This window comes from Syngnathus floridae, chromosome 19 (assembly GCF_059516105.1).
Source record: "Syngnathus floridae isolate MCC-2025c chromosome 19, RoL_Sflo_1.0, whole genome shotgun sequence".
Classification (NCBI taxonomy): domain Eukaryota; kingdom Metazoa; phylum Chordata; class Actinopteri; order Syngnathiformes; family Syngnathidae; genus Syngnathus; species Syngnathus floridae.
Genome location: NC_142431.1, coordinates 231,038 through 248,158, shown reverse-complemented (window position 1 = coordinate 248,158; position 17,121 = coordinate 231,038). Strand labels below are relative to the sequence as shown.

Genomic DNA, 17,121 nt, shown 5'->3' with positions numbered 1-17,121 from the left:
TCATCCGTTTTCCTTTCACCAGGACGTTGGATGGACCTTGAGGTGCCCGGCTGCTTGTCAATCACAAAGGCATCATGCCATCAACCCCCCGACAACCACAGTGTTTGTTGTTGTCGTCTCATTCAAGTTGACAAGTTGTGCTTTGTCACAATTCACAATGCCTGCCTCCATTCACCCACACGGTGAATGACGATTACGTGGCGGGCGCAAGAAAGTGAAAGTGTGCGTGCGCGCGCCCGTTGCGCCCTCCCTCCCGATCACTTCCGGCTTGGCAGTGGCGGCGCGGATGGAGGTCCTCGGCGGCGGCGGCGCAGCTGGCGCCCGACTTTGTGGATGGAGTTGGCGAGCTGCTCACATGGAGCCGGACGCTTCCCGAGAGCCGGCCGCCACCCGGGCCGATTGGTAGCGAGACCAGCGCGGGCACGCCGGTGGAGGAAAAGACGCTTGTTGTTGTTTGCGCGACGCTTTTTCGCTTTGCGAGCGTCAACAAGTTAAGATAACGTCCCGTCCCGTCGTCTCTTCCCCTCCCCTGGCTGCCCTGCCCCGCCCCGCCCCCTTCCAACAGCGTCATAGTCGCACAGTAGCTTTTTAGTCCTTATTGCGTCTAATTAAGTCCGTGTCGGACGAATCAGCTCGTAAGGTAAGACATGTATCTTTATTACAGTCATCATTTGTGTTGTTTTCCTCCATTTGTGTCGGACTGGCAGCAGGAGGAGCAGCGGCGGCAGCATCCCTTCTTCCCTCCCTCCTTTCAATGCGTTAGTTAGTCTCGCATATTTTTTCCTGCAGTGTCGCTTGAATTCCTAGTTTTGAAACGCTGCTTCATTGTCCGTCGCACCTTGACAACACACTAAGTCACGTCATCGTGTTGATTCGAAGAAAAAGCCGAGCTGTCTTCCACTTTTGCACAGTTTGAGCATTCCTGACATTTAAAGGAGTTAGGAAAAGGGAAAAAAACCCGAACGATTGAGTCATTGTAAAAGTGTAGAGGAAACGCAAACCGTTCCTAATATCTGAATGCACAAGTAAAAATGTGTCCATTGAGAGGCTCAAAAGTTCCCAAATGTTCTCAATGGCCCGATTGGATCGATCACAGGATTTCCACTTGATGGCTATGGGGGCTGGCTAGCTGGAAAACTTTTCAAATTGACCAAGTTTTCACTAAAACCGAGTCATTGTAATATTTCCCCCCTCGCCTCGCCTCGCCTCGCCTCACTCATCTTTGATGATAGCAAGTGCAAATATAGACAGCTAATATTTGCTTCTGGTCTTCTTATTCAAACAAGTCAATGGAAAGCCTTCAAGGCAGACACCTGCCCAATGTTGATTTGGGGGAAAAGCACAAGTTAAGAAAGTGAGGAAATGAATTGAGCTGCATCTTGGGAAGCTGACTGCCGTGGTTCCAAACAGCCTGCTCCAAATCTCCTCAAACATTGTGGAACCTGTTTCCTTCTCTCTCTCTCTCGCTCTCTCGCTCTCTCGTCACCCCCCTCCCTGCCCTACCCCGCCCCGCCCCCCTCCCCAAGTCAGAACAATGGTATCTTTTTGTTTTCGGGCTCAGGACTCCGGGAATCGACGGAAAGTCTCGACGGCTCCGCTGTTTCGGGAGCGCGTCTCTTTCTGTTTCCTCAGCAGGCTAATTTTCCTCTTGACTTGTCGTCAGGCGGGATTCGCCCCCGGATGGACCGGCCCACGTTTGAAGGGGAAGCGCCGTGATGTCTGGCCAGCCTTCGGGACCCTCGGCCCGGCCGCGGGGACGGCGCAATCTGCCCTAAAGCGCGACGCCTGGCAGCCATGAGCGGGTGAGCGAGCGAGCGAGACGGCGCCCGGAACGCGTCTGTGACAAAGCGAGCGCGCTCAAGAACCGTCGCCACCTTAAGTGCAGCATTTCACGCACGACGCGTTGAGCTTTTTTTTGTACGTGTCAACAGCGGAAATCGGTTTCACGTCCAGCAAGCTTCCAGCGACGCCGGCCCACGAAGCGGCCGAGCCATGCCGCGCATTCCCGATGGGGGCGCCTACTGCCAAGTGCTGCCTGGAATGCCCTACAGCCCAGCCAGCCCTCAGGTAGGCCAGCTCCGAAAGATCTCACCTTGCTCCTCAAAAGTCCCGTGTGTCCGTGCAGACCAGCCCTGGCGGGACGGCGCCTCAGACCTTTGTCTTCCCGCTCACGCCCGGCCCCAGCCCGGGCGCTCGCCCTCCGTCGCCGCGGTGCCGGGAGCTCCTCGGAGTGGACGTTGGCCGACGGGTCCGACGACTCAGCTCGCCCGGCACCGGCGAGGAAGAGGAGGACTTGTTGGCGGGAGGAGGAGGAGGAGGAGGAGAGAAGAAGCAAGAGGAGCGGAGACGCCAAGCCCAGCTGCTGCAGATTCACAAAGAGCTGCAGAACGTGGAGGTAGAACAGCCGCTTCCGGAGGCCGGATCGTTCCGGCGTACAAACGAGCATTTGCTTTGACGTCGTCCAGAGAGACGCTTTCATGCGTGTGTGTGCGCGACTTGCAGGTGAAAGGAAAAGTGGGCATTTTCGAGGCGCACATTTCCGGGATTCGTGCCCAGGTGCTCGCCGGCGAGCTCCAGCGCAGCCCTCGGTCTCCGAGGCGAGCGACGGGGCAAGTCCCGCCCCCTCCCGGCCGTGGCGGGGTAGCCCTGGAATGCTCAGCGACCCGGGGCCGCCAGAGTCAAGTTGCTCCCGTTCTCCAAAATGGGAGAAAAGGCCAGGATGAAGAGAGCGAGCGGGAAGAAAGCGGCGCCGCTCACGTCCACGACAGCGCAGACACACTGTTTGTTGAAAGCGGCTGCCGTTCGCAACCAAAATGGGACGGAGCGCACCTCGTCCCGGGTGCCCCGCAGACCTCGCGAGCGCCCTCGGCCCAAGATGGAGGGATAAAAGAGGTCGGCGGGTCGAGGGAAAACAAACAAACGCCGGGCGGTGACGGAGGAGGTGCAAAGGCGGGAGAGCTGAGCGCCAGACAGCCGCCGGCTCCCGAGGCGCCGCTACAGTCGACGTGCGCGGAAACCGACATGTGGGACGCGCGGCCGCCCGAGCCCCGGGGCCCCCGCCCGGCGGTGCTTCCTTCCATCCCCGCCGTGGTCGTCACCGAGCACGGGCCGGAAAGCCAAGCTCCGACCCCCGCCGGGGACCCGGCGGGCGCCCCGAGCCCCGCCTCCAGCCCGGCCGCCGCCCTGAGGAAGCTGTCTTCCTCCTCGGCCTCCTCGGCCGGCTTCTCCTCGTCCTGGGAAGAGTCGGAAGAGGAGCTTTCCGACACGGAGAGAGGCGGGCACCTTCTCACGCCGGCGCAGCTCAGCTCTCGGCAGAAAGCGGTAAGTAGGACGTGCGCGCGTTGAGCCTTCCCAAAAGCAAATATGACAAAGAAGCAGAGTGGAAAATAACTTGTACTGTCTGAAGGTCGCGCAGCCCGGTGGCCTCGGCAAAAAGCCTCCGGTTTGTTTTCTCTGGTGGCATTGTGAAGATGTGAGCGTTTGTCCGTCAGCGCCTCGCGTGAGGTGCCGCCGGGGCTCGGAGCAAAGCCGGCCCTGTGCCTGACCTCCACCTCTCTTCTCTCTTCTTCCAAGCGAAAAGAGCGAGCGCCGACGGACCGACGGCTCGTTGTTTGGGACGGTTTGTCTTGAGCTGTGGCGTCAAACAACTGCTTCCTCTCCACTCAAACAAAAGAAACAACAATGCGCCGGAGCGTCAAGCACTAAACGCTCACGCACTTTGCTCTGTGGCCAATTGTGTTTGCTCGTAGCTCATTTGCCAAAGCCACGCTCAACCTGATGGTGATGGTACGTTCCACTCCGGTCCCGTAGTCGGCGCCAGTGGAGTTGTAACTCTCATTTCTAGTGTCGTTTGGGTCTGGCGGAATAAATGGGGAGTCCGCCAATTGTTGCTCTTTGCAACTTTGGGAAGCGCGAGCGACGCCGAGTCAACGTGTCCCCCCCCCCCGCCAAGCGATGTCCCTCCCGACGGGCGCAGGTGTCTTGCCTTCCGATTTGTTTATTTTGGCTGACGGATTTGAATGGAGGCTTCTCTTTGCATATTTCCGCTGCCAATAGCAAAACAAACAAGCCCAAAACCAAAAGACGACTTGTGCCGGTCGTTCTCCTTCAAACTGGGCTTTAGCGTTTCTTCCCCCCGTCCCGTTGAGCGCCCTGTCCCGTCCCGTTGAGCGCCCTGTCCCGTCCCGTCTCCCCGAACCACGCGACGGTTGCGCGCCCACCTGTTGCTCGTCACATTTTGTCTGATGAACAAGCAGCCAAGTATTAGGCGTGCTTGATCGCGCAAGCGCTATGCGGCGGCGGCATGCAGGCCGAGGAGCGTGACTGAGAGCCCAGCGCGTGCACTTTGATTCTGCCAAATATTGAACAATCCGTAAGGCTGCGAGTTGGAAAGCCGCACCCCAAGAGTCAAGCCCGTAAAAAGCGACACGCAGCAAAGACACGCTGCAGTGTGCGCGCCGGCCGCAGTGGAAAATGTCAGCTCCCGCAGCGGCCCGTCGCTTGGCAACCGTGTGACGTCAAGGCGAGTTTCCCTCTTTCGGCTGCTGCATGTGTGCGCAAGCTCCAAATGTGAGGGAAACACCGCGTTGGCGGACGGTAACGCCGACCAAGGCCGCCGACCAAGGCCGCCGCTGTTGCCCCATTTCGAATTTGAAGTGGCTGCCCGTGAGCCATAGCCGCCTTGTCGCAGATCTCCACTGCTGGCTGATATGGATCGATGAATGATTGGGCCTTCCCTCCCTCCCTCCCTCGTCCTCTGTGATCATATGATGGCCTGCATTTTCACATGACGGAGTTTGAAGCTATGACAAATTGCAGCCGCCCCGTGGCCCGCTCCTGCCTTGGCTCGCTTCTTGTGTTGTTTGCAGAGAGCCTCGCTGGCTGTTTTTGTTTGTACTCACTGGCGGATGTGGAAAATACTGTGGCGGAGGCCGAGCGGAGGCCAAGTGGAGGCCGAGCGGCACCCCCCCCACCCCCCCTTCGCTTCCTGCCTGCAAGAAGTTCCCTCTGCTTACCATTTCCTCTCTCTCTCTCTCTCTCTCTCTCTCTCTCTCTCTCTCTCTCTCTCTCTCTCTCTCTCTCTCTCTCTCTCTCTCTCGCTCTGTGCAAGTTTCGGCGTCTTTGTCACGCAGTCGCTCCAGTGATGTCGAGAGGAGCGAGCAAACGATTTTTCTTTTTTCCAGTATCAACAATTTGTTGGACAAGACCCGGTCCGTTCTCAGTCATCATCATGTGAAGTGCTCAAAGTGAAGTGCAGCGAGGAAGCCGTCATGTGACTCCCCGCGTGTGTGAATGCGGTCCATAGATAGTCACGTTTCGTCCGAGACATTTTTACGGGGTCCATGTGGGCCGACGTCACGCGGCTTCCTTCTTTGGGCCTCGGGCTCTGTCTGTCCGTGACTAAAAAAAGGGATAACCCCGCATAAATGGCTTTGTGGACGGGGAGAGCCTGGACGTCACCAGTGCTTTTGCTGGTTGCCAAGGGAACCCTCAAAGTGTTCTGGAAAGACAAAAAGTGCTGGTGTGGGAGATGGAAGAAACCCCGCTAGACAGCCGGCCAGCCATGTGTGTAGCAAGTTGTCTTTTGTCATAAAGATTCAAGTGTGTGTGTGTGTCTGTGTGTGTGTGTGTGTGTGTGTCTTGGGCACTAAAGCCTGAGAGCTTTGTTTCCCTGGAGATCCACAAAAACCCCACTTGTTGGGGCTGGAACAACAAGCAGAGCAAGTGACACCCTTAGGGAAGTTGATGAAATGCTAACGTTCAAACGCTTGCCGAGCCGCCGCCTGGTCGTTGCGCGGCGCACATTTGGGCCCCGGGTGTGCCCGTCCGTCCACAATATTTGGGTGGCCTTTTCTAACCAAGGCGTCTCTTTGTAGCACAAGTCATGGAGGAAAATCAAGAACATGGTCCACTGGTCGCCGTTCGTCATGTCCTTCAAGAAGAAATATCCCTGGATACAACTGGCGGGCCACGCTGGTATGTGCACGCACGCACACACACACACACACACACACGCACGCGCGGTCGGGAGACTTGCTCTCTAACATTGTCTCTCTCCCGACAGGGAGCTTCAAGGCAGGAGCCAACGGCCGCATCTTAAAAGTAAGCGCTTGGCGGGGGGGGCGTCCGGGTCGTGGGGGTCCGGGTCATGGGGGTCCGGGTCGTGGGGGTCGGGTGAACGCGCTGAGCGCCCCCCGTCTTCTTGTAGAAACACTGCGAGTGCGAGCAGCGCTGTCTGTCCCTGCTGATGCGGGACGTGCTGTGTCCGTACGTGCCCGGTTACCACGGCGACGTGGAAAAGGACGGACAGAAGTACAATCAGATGGAGGACTTGCTGGCCGACTTTGACTCCCCGTGCGTGATGGACTGCAAGATGGGGGTGAGGTGAGAGGAGCGGCCATTTTGCTTTGGGAGAGGCAAACGAGGCGACTTGATGGGCCTCCTTACGCAAAACAACTCCATTCCATGGGTGGGCACTTTTCTTTTATTTGTCAGGACGTATCTGGAGGAGGAGCTAACCAAGGCCCGCAAGAAGCCCACGCCGCGACCGGACATGTATCAAAAGATGGTGGAGGTGGACCCTGAGGCGCCGACGGCCGAGGAGAACCTGCAGAAGGCGGTCACCAAGCCCCGCTACATGCAGTGGCGCGAAACCATCAGCTCTACCGCCACGCTGGGCTTCCGCATCGAAGGCGTCAAGGTGAGCGCTCGCCATGACCAGGATGTGGAGGGAGGGGCGGGGGGGCGCGTTGTCCTTCCTGTTATTTTTGCACAGTGGTGGCGTCTTTCTTTGTCGTTTGAGAGAGGTCTGTTGGTGGCAGCTTGGTCGGCGTTTAGCATCTGGCCCTGACACGCACGTGCACACGCGCACGTGCACGCACGCACGCTTGCGGCTGGCTATATAAGGACACGAATGGCTCTGAGGGCTATCCCCAGAAACAGAGGTGCGCGTGTGTGCGTGTGCGCACGTGTACGCCGGCTTCCCAGAGCTGAAGCGTGAAGGCGGGGCGGGGGTGATGTTGTCCCTCCAAACAGCACCTGGTTGCTTAGCAGCGGCTTGCGCTAATCTGCAGCGCTTGTGCAGCTCGCACGTCGACGTGTATGGGAGCCATCGTGACATCGGGCACGCACGGATGTTCCTAAATCTGAAAAAACGTCCAATCTTAAAAATAACCTCCCCTGCACCATCTTCCTCCAGCATTGTCCGTCTGTTGCCCGGCTGCTGCTCCGTCTTCTCTCCCTCCCTCCCTGCCTGCCTGCCTGCCTCCCTGCCTGCCCCCCCCCCCTTCCGCATATCCCATCCTCTTCCTCAACCCGAGTCGGAAAACGGTGACTCCTCGTGTATGGCAAACAATGGAGGTGCTTTCATCCCACAGAAGGAGGACGGCACTGTCAACAGAGACTTTAAGAGGACAAAAACGCGCGAGCAAGTCATGGCAGCCTTCCACGAGTTTGTCAAAGGCAACAAGGACATTCTGGTAAGTGGGCACGGAATCCAAAAGCGGCTCGTCCCAAACCCAAGCGCCTGAACTCACGAGGGCGCCGGGTGGCTGGCTGGCTGGCCGGCTGGCTGGCTGGCTGGCTGGCTGGCCTGCTGGCTGCCTGGCTGGCTGGCTGGCTGGCTGGCTGGCTGGCTGGCTGGCTGGCTGGCTGGCTGGCTGGCTGGCTGGCTGGCTGGCTGGCTGGCTGGCTGGCTGGCTGGCTGGCTGGCTGGCTGGCTGGCTGGCTGGCTGGCCGGCTGGCTGGCTGGCTGGCTGGCTGCTTGCTGCAAATGTGCGTTTGAAGCAGCTCCCGTGCAAGTCGCTATATGCTCAAAGCTTCCATTCATCGCTGGCTGGCTGGCTGGCGGGCTGGCTGGCTGGCGGGCGCGCATGTGTGTGCGTGCAGAACGGCTACCTGGCCAGGCTGAAGGAAATCAGAAGCACCCTGGAGATGTCGCCCTTTTTCAAAAGTCACGAGGTAAGCAGCGCTCCCTCGACAAGCACGAGCAACATTCTTCCTCTCGGCTCTGGTGTTGTCGCGCAGGTGATCGGCAGCTCCCTGCTCTTCGTCCACGACACCAGAGGCGGGGCCAAAGTGTGGATGATCGACTTTGGCAAAACCACGCCGCTCCCCGAGGGCGAGCGGCTCGACCACCGAGCGTCCTGGCAGGAAGGCAACCGGGAGGACGGCTACCTTTCCGGACTGGACTCTCTGGTGGACATCATTTCTGCTCTTTTGGACTCTGAAACTTGAGCGCTTTTATCCATATTAGAGTTATGATTTCATCCCCAGCAGAAACCTTCTAAAACAAGTCTGTGGCACCCTTTCATGTGCAGCCTTTAAAAACAGAGTAGCATGCAGACTCTTGCTTCAAATTGCAGCAGTCGAACGAATTTGGTCGCAGGAGCAGTAAGGGACACACTGAAAAGAAAACAATCACAATTTGTCATTTCGAAAGCAGCGTCATGTTTTCTTTGTATTGTTTTCTTTTTTAGTGTGTTCCTAATTATCTCCCAATTTCTTAACAGTCAGCCCTGTAGTTTACAACTTTGGCGCCCTCCAGTGGAAGCACGAGGAAGGACTAGGAACTCAGGTTCACGTCAAAGAAGAATTAATGCAAATGGTGCCTTAAAAACACAAAACGAAGGCTCAAAACGTCTTTGGAAATCCAGTTGGAGTTTTTGCCATTATAGTGTCAACATTATAGTGCCACGCCATTTGGGAAATGCTTTGCTATTTTGGGAGATTTCCATAAGTGTGTTTGGCTTGGATCTAATGTCTCGAGTTTGGGGGTCAAGTGAGCATTCTTGCCAAAGCCTGTCCTGTTCACCACGGTAGGTAGTGGCTGCCGAACACTCCTACTGAGCTGAGCAACCTTATTTCCACGGCGGTGCCTTGACTGTCCTACCCAGGTGACTTCACCACCACACGTCTTATTTCTCTCTGCACTCTTAAAGGAGTGCATGTTAACTTCTTAACCTTGTTTGTCTCTATTTATAATACAGTCTATTTTGTTCTAGCGTTTAGTTTGTCTCTTGGATGCATTTTTTGATTTTTTTTCACCGTCATTTGAACCTGAGCTTCAGTGTTGCAGCATGTGCTCGACAAAAAAAAAAAGGCATCGTCATGACAAAAGTAAAGCGTTTAGGTGACCTTTAGGAGGCCTTTTTGAACAACAGAATAACATGATAAACCACAACCGAAGCTTATTTATAAAGAAAGAAAAGAAATGATTTCATGTATTTATCTTATCTTAAATAGACATCATTATGCAATCATATTGATAATTAGGTCATACGAGAGTAAACAAAGCACTTCCGCGTTTATTTTCTTGGCGCACCAATGAGAAAGTTCGCTCGGCCTTCGACACCCAATGGTAAACCGGCATGGGCGGGGCGACAGTGCCGAGTGCGAGAATGTAAAAACGAGTTGAGGCGCGCGCGCGCGCGCGCGTGGTGTTTAGGCTGCGCTGCGTTGCGTCCACCGGGGCCCAGTGGGGGGCGCGCGACGCGTATGCCTTCCTCCCAACTTTGCTTCGTGTACATTTCGGCGCTGCCTGCCTGCCTGCCTACCTGGGCAGAGTTTGGTCAATCGAGACTTTTGACCTCATGGCCTAACTGAATCCGAACGACAACCCAGCCACGCATCCTGCACACGCTCTCAAATGTGAACCTTCTCCTCCATATTCATAATAGAAGCTTTTTTCGTCGTTGGGAGTCGCGTCTGACCTCGTGGGAGTCGGAAACGAACCACGTCTGTTGGTGAGTGAGCGTGCGCGCCCGCCCGCGCAGATTATCGCGCATTATCGGACGTGTTTAATCTCAGGGCTGCAAATCTTATATGCATTTGGACACATGTTTAGAAATGTGCTTATTTTTGCCCCAGCGATCGTTGCTAGCTAGCTCCCATCAACAACAACAACGTGGCGCAGCTTGTTTACAGCGAGCGAAAGCAACCCCGTTGCAGTGGCGTAATTGTCGACTATTTCAAAATAAGATCAACGCTCAACGCATGCATTTTGTAGTCCAAGGAAAGTGACGTCATGTTTGTTTGTTAACTCGTCTTGTTTTTGAACTTGCGGTCGATAAAGTTGCAAGGTTGTGGTGGTGGTGGTGGTGGTGTTCGTTTAATGGCAACACATTCAATAGATCCCGTTAACTCCTCTTACGTTGTCGCAATAGGTCCGTCCATACATGTGATTGAAATGCACGTCAAGTGCCAGAATGTTAGTTTGAAAGGGCAATTTGGTCGTTTTTGTCTTGCCAATAAAGTTGTAGGCTTACTTGGTTTCATGTCAGCACGCCAAGTCATTTAACACTTTTGTAATAAATTCCCAAATTTGATTGATATGCATTTAAAGTGATGTTTGTTTAAACTCTCCGATAATGTCGTTGTTGTTAAACACAATGAAAATGTGCAACGTCATGAAGACTGTTGTTTGACCTCTACGTTTTGTTGATGACCTTTTTAGCGATAAGGCCGTCAGTCCGTCCGTCCGTCCGTCAGTCCGTCCGTCCACTAATCAGCCTCGCTCGAATGTTTGCCTTATCTCATCATTTATTGTCGTTTGAAGAGGGACCTAATCTGCATCCTGCGTCAACAACATAACTCAAATCACGCCACAGTAACCCTCGAGCATTTTAGTTTATTTGAAGAAAGAGTTATTCAAATTCACATTTTTAGTTCAATTGAACTCATAGTTTCTTTTTTATATATTGTCAGTATGTTTTGTTGGTTTTTGTCATTTAGGACATTATTATGAACAGAGCGTTAAACTTTATGGTGGCATTGCCCTATTTTGATTCAAACAACAATTGAATTCCCGGTAAAAATAGAAAGTACATTTGCTCATTGTTTACGCTTCTCTCTGCCCTTTATTTCAAATTGGAGTGAAACATTTTCCGTGCAATATGTTAACACGTGTAGACGGTGCTCTATTTTTATTTCTGTGACCGAACTGGGCGTGCGTGCGTGCGTGCGTGCGTGTGTGTGTGTTGCACGTGTATGCTTGTTGCTTGTGTCAGTGTGAAGCGCCTGCAGTGCAACAAACAACAGCTGAGGCTTACTTGTGTCTTTTTGTTTGCCGCGCGCACACGGGAGTCCAATAAGGGAGTCAACAAATTCCGTCAGTGCTTGTTTTAGGTCCTCATTTGTCTATCTCTCCAATGATGGTTCTCTATTGTTGTTTCATGCTAGAAGTGGGACATGGGAAGTTGATTCACATTTTTGCAACAGTAGTTCCTCATTGGCGGTGGTGTTTTTTCGTTTTTTTTCTTTTTTTTGGACAGGGGAGTGAGTGAAATCGTTTTTCCGCCACCCTTGGTCAATTTTGGCAATGTGAATTACATTACCCGTATCTAGGCAGAGCTCAAAGCACGAAAGTAAACCCCAAAAATACCCACTGCTGTTTCTTACAGTGACTTGGAGGTATTTTTTTACACACCGTGTTCTAAGAATTTCCAAAAGTGTATTACTTTCAGCCAGAATTTGAGTCCAAATGCAAAGAAAACAATTGCTTTCTCCAAGAATATGTCTTGCTGTATAAGATCTAACGACTTCCTGGTCGGCCTTCTTGACGGACCAATGAGAAACCACTTTTCTACCGCTCCCCCTGTAAACTGCCAATGGGAGATGAGGGAGGCCGGTCTTCTTGAGCCTTGATCCAAAAGTCCACGTCGCAGAGCATCGAGCTCCTCCACCATTGTTGTGGTGCTGAGGTGCCAGTGCCTGCCTGGCGACACTTGACGCGCTTGCCCTCTTCACGTTTGACATTATTATTGAGTATGTAGCTCTAAATTAGGCCGCCAGGTCAACCAACGCAAGGCCGCAGCAACGTCTTTTTGCTTGTGGCTTTAGCAATTGTTTGCTTTTGCCGTTGGAGCTTTGTGCCCTTTCGCAATCTTTTGCTGTTGCACAATAACAAGTTGGCACAGAGCCATTCAGTCACTGTGTGTGTGTGTGTGTGTGTGTGTGTGGATGATTCCCAATCCCCACTGAGCCAAGTTTCAGCATGTTGTCCTACCTGAATAGCACATAAAAACAAGCACAGTGTAGCCGGGGAATGTAGGCGTTGGCAGGCCTGTCCATGACGGACGAAAACATCTCCATCCGTCTGGCAAATATGTATTTCCGGAGCGCCATTAAATACTCCAAAGAAGGACGAGTGGCATCTCAAGCAAAAGTTGGTGTAGGCCGGCGCCGATGGTGCTTTGCAAGCCCTGACCGAGCGAGCGACTGCTAAGCGCAGCTATTTTGAGCGGGGGGGGGGGGGGGGGGGGCTATGTTTAGCGGTCAAGGCTGGAGGGGGAAAACAATGCGACCCTCCGACTTTCAACAGCATTCCTTCCGCCTCTTGTCAAATGTGTGGCTGAGGTGACACAGGGGACTATTTGAAGCAGTCAAGTGAGCACAAGCCAGGGTGCTTTCCTCCTCTACACATCTCTTTTCAACACACACCGTTGTTTTGCAGCCGCTCCGTCATGGCGGGCGACATGATGCCGCTGATGCGAGGCCTGGCTAAGCTGAGTCGCGCCGTGGTGGAGACGCAGGGCGCCGCTCTGCGCCCGGGGACGGGTGAGTGGACGGGCGCCGCTCCCGGCGGCCGCCCCCGGCGGCCGCCCCCGGCAGCCGCCCCCGGCAGCCTCTATCTCACCTTGCTTACGGCACCCCCAATTCTGGCACCTCAAAGGCGCTCCATTAAACACTGAATACCAACCTTGGTGTTCAACAGGAGACCTTCCCGGCGCCGCCATCCAAAACTTGCAGTCGGCCGCCGAGCGATGCGTGGCCGCGGCGCTGACAAAAGCGCAGGTACCTACCGCTTTGCGCTCAACTCTCCAACAGCGAGTCTCGCCGTGGTTCCGAACGTGTCCAAATGTTTCCCGATCAGGAGCTGAGTCAGCGGCAAGACTCGTCGCCGTCCGAGTTCCCTCGGGACGACTTCTCCGAGTTGGAAGAGCGCGAGGATTTGGCGGCGCGCGGCGCCGAGGGAACCTCCGAGCCGAGCCCGCGGCCGGGCGGGACCGGGAGCTCGCCGTTCGCCGGCTACAAAGATCCTTGGCCGGAGTTCAGCAAGAGGCGCTATTGCACCGTGGTCGGCCCCGGGCGCCCGCTGATGACGGGCGCGTGGCTCCGGGCCCGCGGGCGGCGGGCCTACCACCAGGAGCCCTCGTCCTCGGTGAGCGGGCTGACGGCCCGAGACCTGGAGAAGAGCGAGCGCTCCGACGTCAAGCCGCACAAGCAGACGGTGGGACTCCGGCCGGGTTTTGCTCGCCTCCTTTTGGCGTGATTGTCACTTTGTCGTTCCTTTTAGTTGAGCGAGAGAGCCCGCGAGAGGAAGGTGCCGGTGACCCGCCTGAGCAGACTGGTCAACTTTGGAGGTGACGCTCGCCGCATTTTTATGCCCCCACAGTGACAAAGAAACCCACGGGGAAGCACGTCGGCGCTTTTCTGCCTGCGAGAACAGCAAACGCTAGCCTAGCCTCGGCGTGCCTGCCCACGCGTGCGGCGTCCTCCTAACCGGCCCGCCGCCAATGTGCGCAGGTCTGGCCGTGGGTCTCGGTATCGGCGCCTTGGCGGAGGTGGCCAAGAAGTCCATGCGTCACAACCACGCGGCAGGTAACGCTTTCCAACGGCCGGCCGGCTGGCACGGTCAAGTTGCTTGATGGGTGTGACGGCCTGCCTGCCTGCCTTTGATTTTGTGCGCGCAGGAGAGAATAAAAAGGCGGTGCTGGCTTCCAGTCCCTTCTTGTCCGAGGCCAACGCCGAGCGCATCGTCAGGACGCTGTGCAAAGTGCGAGGGGCCGCGCTCAAGCTGGGCCAGATGCTCAGCATTCAAGGTCTGTGGCCCGTTTGGCCGTTTTGAAATTGCAATTGGTCAATCAATGGCAATTGTCACGCCATCGTCGTTTTCCATCGCCGCTGTGTGAAATGCTCTAAATGTGTGAGGTGGGCCAACGCATGTCAAAAGCGAGCTGCCGCCGCCGCCGCCGCTGATTCGGCTTCATTGGCAGCCAAGTGCGCACGTTGCGTGTTAGGGCAACGAATCACCGGCATGCGGCGTCTCGGGTTACGCGACAGGTGGAGGTAGGACACGCGGGCCGTAAACAAGCCGGCGCGATCCGGTTGCACTTCTCGGGCCCCCTCCAGAGCTCTCTTTATTTATGTTGCTCACAGAGCGAGCTTTCTGTCTTCCTCGCAAAGGTCGTAAAAGGCCCAGAGGGAGGCGGCGGCGGCGGGCCGGCCGACCTTTGGGGTCCGTCCCTTCGCAACGTACAAAGACAACGCCGGTCGCTCGAATGCCGCGCACGCGGCAAAAAAAAAGCGCAACGGGCGCAAATCTATTTTCAAAGTGTCAGAATGCGCCGCCGTTGCGCTACTTTTAGGCGCTCTGCATGTCGCCTCTTGAAGGCCACACCTGCCGTTTTCTCCTTGATGAGGTCATCTCGGCATCCTCGGAGATGCCAAAGTGGCGTATTTCTGCTGACTTTGCCTGCTTTCAGACGACGCCTTCATCAACCCGCAGCTGGCCAAGATATTCGAGCGCGTGCGGCAGAGCGCCGACTTCATGCCCATCAAGCAGATGACGGTAAGGCGCTCGCTGGCTCGCCGGCTGGCTGGCTGGCTGGCTGGCTGGCTGGCTGGCTGGGCGAGGCTCGCGCTGGACCTCTTTGCCTCTGCTCGTGGCCAGAAAGCGCTCAACAGCGACCTGGGCCCCAACTGGAGAGACAAGCTGGAGTCGTTTGAGGAGCGGCCGTTCGCCGCCGCCTCCATCGGCCAAGTCCACCTGGCCAGACTCAAGGACGGCAGGGAGGTGGCCATGAAAATCCAGGTGCCGTCCGTCCGGCCGCGTGCCCCTTTCCTTGGACGCTGCTTTCTGCTCCTTTGCCACAAACAAATGCAAAATCCTTTTTGCTTGCTGTCCTGCCTGCTCAGTATCCCGGCGTGGCCCAAAGTATCAACAGCGACGTCAACAATCTGATGACCGTGCTGAGTATGAGCAACGCGCTGCCCGATGGTGCGCGCGCACGCACGCACGCACGCACGCAGAGCCACGACCAAAGCGGCTGTAAGCAAACATCTGACGTCTGCGCTTTGTTGCAGGTCTGTTTCCGGAGCACATGATAGACGTGATGAGGAGAGAGCTGGCGCTGGAGTGCGACTACCTGCGCGAGGCTCGCTGTGCCAAGAAGTTTAGGTCAGCCTTTTTGCTTTTGTTTGAGAAAATAAACGGGCTTCCTGGCCGCAACATTGAAAATGTGAACTTGCTTGCTAACGCTTGACTTGTACCTGCGCGAGGCTCGCTGTGCCAAGAAGTTTAGGTCAGCCTTTTTGCTTTTGTTTGAGAAAATAAACGGGCTTCCTGGCCGCGACATTGAAAATGTGAACTTGCTTGCTAACGCTTGACTTGTTGTCTGCACGAGAAAGGGAGCTGCTGAAGGGCCACCCGTTCTTCTACGTCCCGGAGGTGATCGAGGAGCTCAGCAGCAACCACGTGCTCACCACCGAGCTGGTGGCTGGCTTCCCACTGGACCAGGCCGAGGGCCTCCCGCAGGAGCTCAAGAACACGGTAGGGAGCCGGGAGAGGAGGCCCTCTGGTGGAGAGGCCAGGAACCGCGCCCCCTCCCTCCTTCCTTCCTTCCTTCCTTCCTTCCTTCCTGGCGAGGCTGGCTCACCCGCCACGTATTCTTGCCGCGCGTTCAGATCTGCGAGAACATCCTGAAGCTGTGCCTCAGAGAGTTGTTTGAGTTCCGCTTCATGCAGACCGATCCCAACTGGTCCAACTTCCTGTACGATCCGCAGACGCACAAGGTGAGTCCGTCTCCAAAGGGAAAAAGGAGCCTCCGCGTTCCTGACTGCCGTGCCCACAGGTGGCGCTGCTGGACTTTGGCGCCACCAGAGGCTTCGATCAACATTTCACCGACGTCTACATCGAAGTAAGTCTCCTCGAGTCGCGAGCGCGTTTCAAAGGCGGCGTGGTCGCTGACCCGCTCATTGGCGGCGCCAGGTGATCCGCTCGGCCGCCGAGGGCGACCGCCAAGGCGTTCTGAAGAAGTCCATCGAGATGAAATTCCTCACCGGTTACGAGTCAAAGGTCAGCGTGCACGCATAGGCGAGGCGCTGGCGCGTAGGCCATGCGCTGACCCGGTCCGTGCGCGCAGGCCATGGAGAACGCCCACGTGGACGCGGTGATGATCCTGGGCGAGGCCTTTGCGTCGCCGGACACGTTTGACTTTGGCGCGCAGTCCACCACGGAGCGCATCCACAACCTGATCCCGGTCATGCTTCGCCACCGCCTGACGCCGCCGCCCGAGGAAACGTACTCGCTGCACCGCAAGATGGGCGGCTCCTTCCTCATCTGCTCGCGGCTCAACGCCAAGCTACGATGCAAGGATATGTTCCAGGAGACCTACCGGCGCTACTGGGAGGGCCGCAGGCCGCCGCCGCCTTGACGCCCGGGTCCAGGCTGTGAGATTTGAGCACGCGTCCGGTCCGAGGCCCAAGTGCGGACAAAAAAAAGCGCCGAAAGTGAATGTAACACACTTGGCGTTTTTAATTGTTTTCTTTCTTTTTTTTTCTGTTTTGCTGGACTTTGACGAGATGATCAGGGTTTGGAGGGGGGAGGGAGTCGTTGAGGTCAGTCGGTCGGTGTGGACCAGGACCGGAAGTGTCGTCTTCTCGGCCCTCCGTGTTTCCGCTTCAGATTGAGACCAGCTTGCAACCCCAAAAAAAAAGACAGAGGCTTTCAAGTGATTGAATACTGGAATCATTTACATTCACCTGGCTTATGTCCTTGCTGCTGCTGCTGCTGTTGATGGCATTTTAGTTTGCTTTTGGAGGTCACTTTTAAAGAAGCTCAGGATGATCTCTTAGCACGTCACACCAAATCGACAAAAATCTCCTTTTTGTGTCCTGCTTGATTTGCTCCCATGTACTATGTGGATTCCAATTGATTAAAATGGAAACGTGTGTGCCGTGAGGCTTTTTGTTTCTTGTGCCTTTCATAAAAGGGCCATGGCGGCTTGTGAGGTGGTGTCCATCTATTTGTGAGCTTCCCTCTTTTTTCCCAAGGAGGTCAAGAGGGTGGGAAAGCATTTTGAGTCGTCGCAAATGTTTTGACAGCGTTCTCAGGGCTCGGCT

The 17,121-nt window shown here is 55.6% G+C and overlaps 2 protein-coding genes across 7 annotated transcripts; both read left to right on the top strand.

Moving 5' to 3' along the window:
• Positions 1-230: 230 nt before the first annotated feature.
• Positions 231-9,008, top strand: itpkb (inositol-trisphosphate 3-kinase B). 5 transcript variants are annotated; one of them, XR_015854375.1, is made up of 13 exons: positions 231-640; positions 1,664-1,802; positions 1,932-2,067; positions 2,126-2,395; positions 2,503-3,321; positions 5,877-5,976; positions 6,065-6,102; positions 6,209-6,384; positions 6,496-6,700; positions 7,199-7,329; positions 7,377-7,478; positions 7,789-7,959; positions 8,026-8,173. XR_015854375.1 is itself a non-coding variant. In XM_088361875.1 (12 exons), exons 2-12 carry the CDS (start codon positions 1,795-1,797, stop codon positions 8,233-8,235), a joined length of 2,235 nt encoding a protein of 744 aa, XP_088218001.1. In that variant the 5' UTR covers positions 242-640; positions 1,664-1,794; the 3' UTR covers positions 8,236-9,008. The 5 variants fall into 5 exon arrangements, 3 of the variants coding, with proteins under 3 accessions (XP_088218001.1, XP_088218003.1, XP_088218002.1); XR_015854376.1 differs by having other exon boundaries at positions 234-640; positions 7,888-7,959; positions 8,026-8,102; XM_088361875.1 differs by lacking the exon at positions 7,199-7,329 and having other exon boundaries at positions 242-640; positions 8,026-9,008.
• Positions 9,009-9,436: 428 nt separating this feature from the next.
• On the top strand, positions 9,437-16,960 carry coq8aa (coenzyme Q8A, genome duplicate a). 2 transcript variants are annotated; one of them, XM_088361883.1, is made up of 16 exons: positions 9,437-9,743; positions 12,452-12,555; positions 12,671-12,792; positions 12,872-13,228; positions 13,295-13,361; positions 13,525-13,599; positions 13,692-13,820; positions 14,484-14,569; positions 14,672-14,812; positions 14,917-14,998; positions 15,085-15,178; positions 15,409-15,550; positions 15,685-15,792; positions 15,852-15,917; positions 15,989-16,075; positions 16,143-16,960. In XM_088361883.1, the coding sequence occupies exons 2-16, from the start codon at positions 12,462-12,464 to the stop codon at positions 16,431-16,433; spliced, it is 1,941 nt and encodes a 646-aa protein (XP_088218009.1). In that variant the 5' UTR covers positions 9,437-9,743; positions 12,452-12,461; the 3' UTR covers positions 16,434-16,960. The 2 variants fall into 2 exon arrangements, with proteins under 2 accessions (XP_088218009.1, XP_088218010.1); XM_088361884.1 differs by having other exon boundaries at positions 9,438-9,743; positions 12,713-12,792.
• The last annotated feature ends 161 nt before the right edge of the window (positions 16,961-17,121 follow it).

Coding starts and splice junctions, on each gene's coding strand:
- itpkb (XM_088361875.1), top strand. Junction 6,385..6,495: donor GACTGCAAGATGGGGGTGAG/GTGAGAGGAGCG, acceptor TTTATTTGTCAG/GACGTATCTGGAGGAGGAGC. Junction 7,960..8,025: donor CCTTTTTCAAAAGTCACGAG/GTAAGCAGCGCT, acceptor GTTGTCGCGCAG/GTGATCGGCAGCTCCCTGCT.
- coq8aa (XM_088361883.1), top strand. CDS start 12,462: ATGGCGGGCGACATGATGCCGCTGATGCGAGGCCTGGCTAAGCTGAGT. Junction 13,362..13,524: donor CAGACTGGTCAACTTTGGAG/GTGACGCTCGCC, acceptor CAATGTGCGCAG/GTCTGGCCGTGGGTCTCGGT. Junction 15,918..15,988: donor TCACCGACGTCTACATCGAA/GTAAGTCTCCTC, acceptor TGGCGGCGCCAG/GTGATCCGCTCGGCCGCCGA.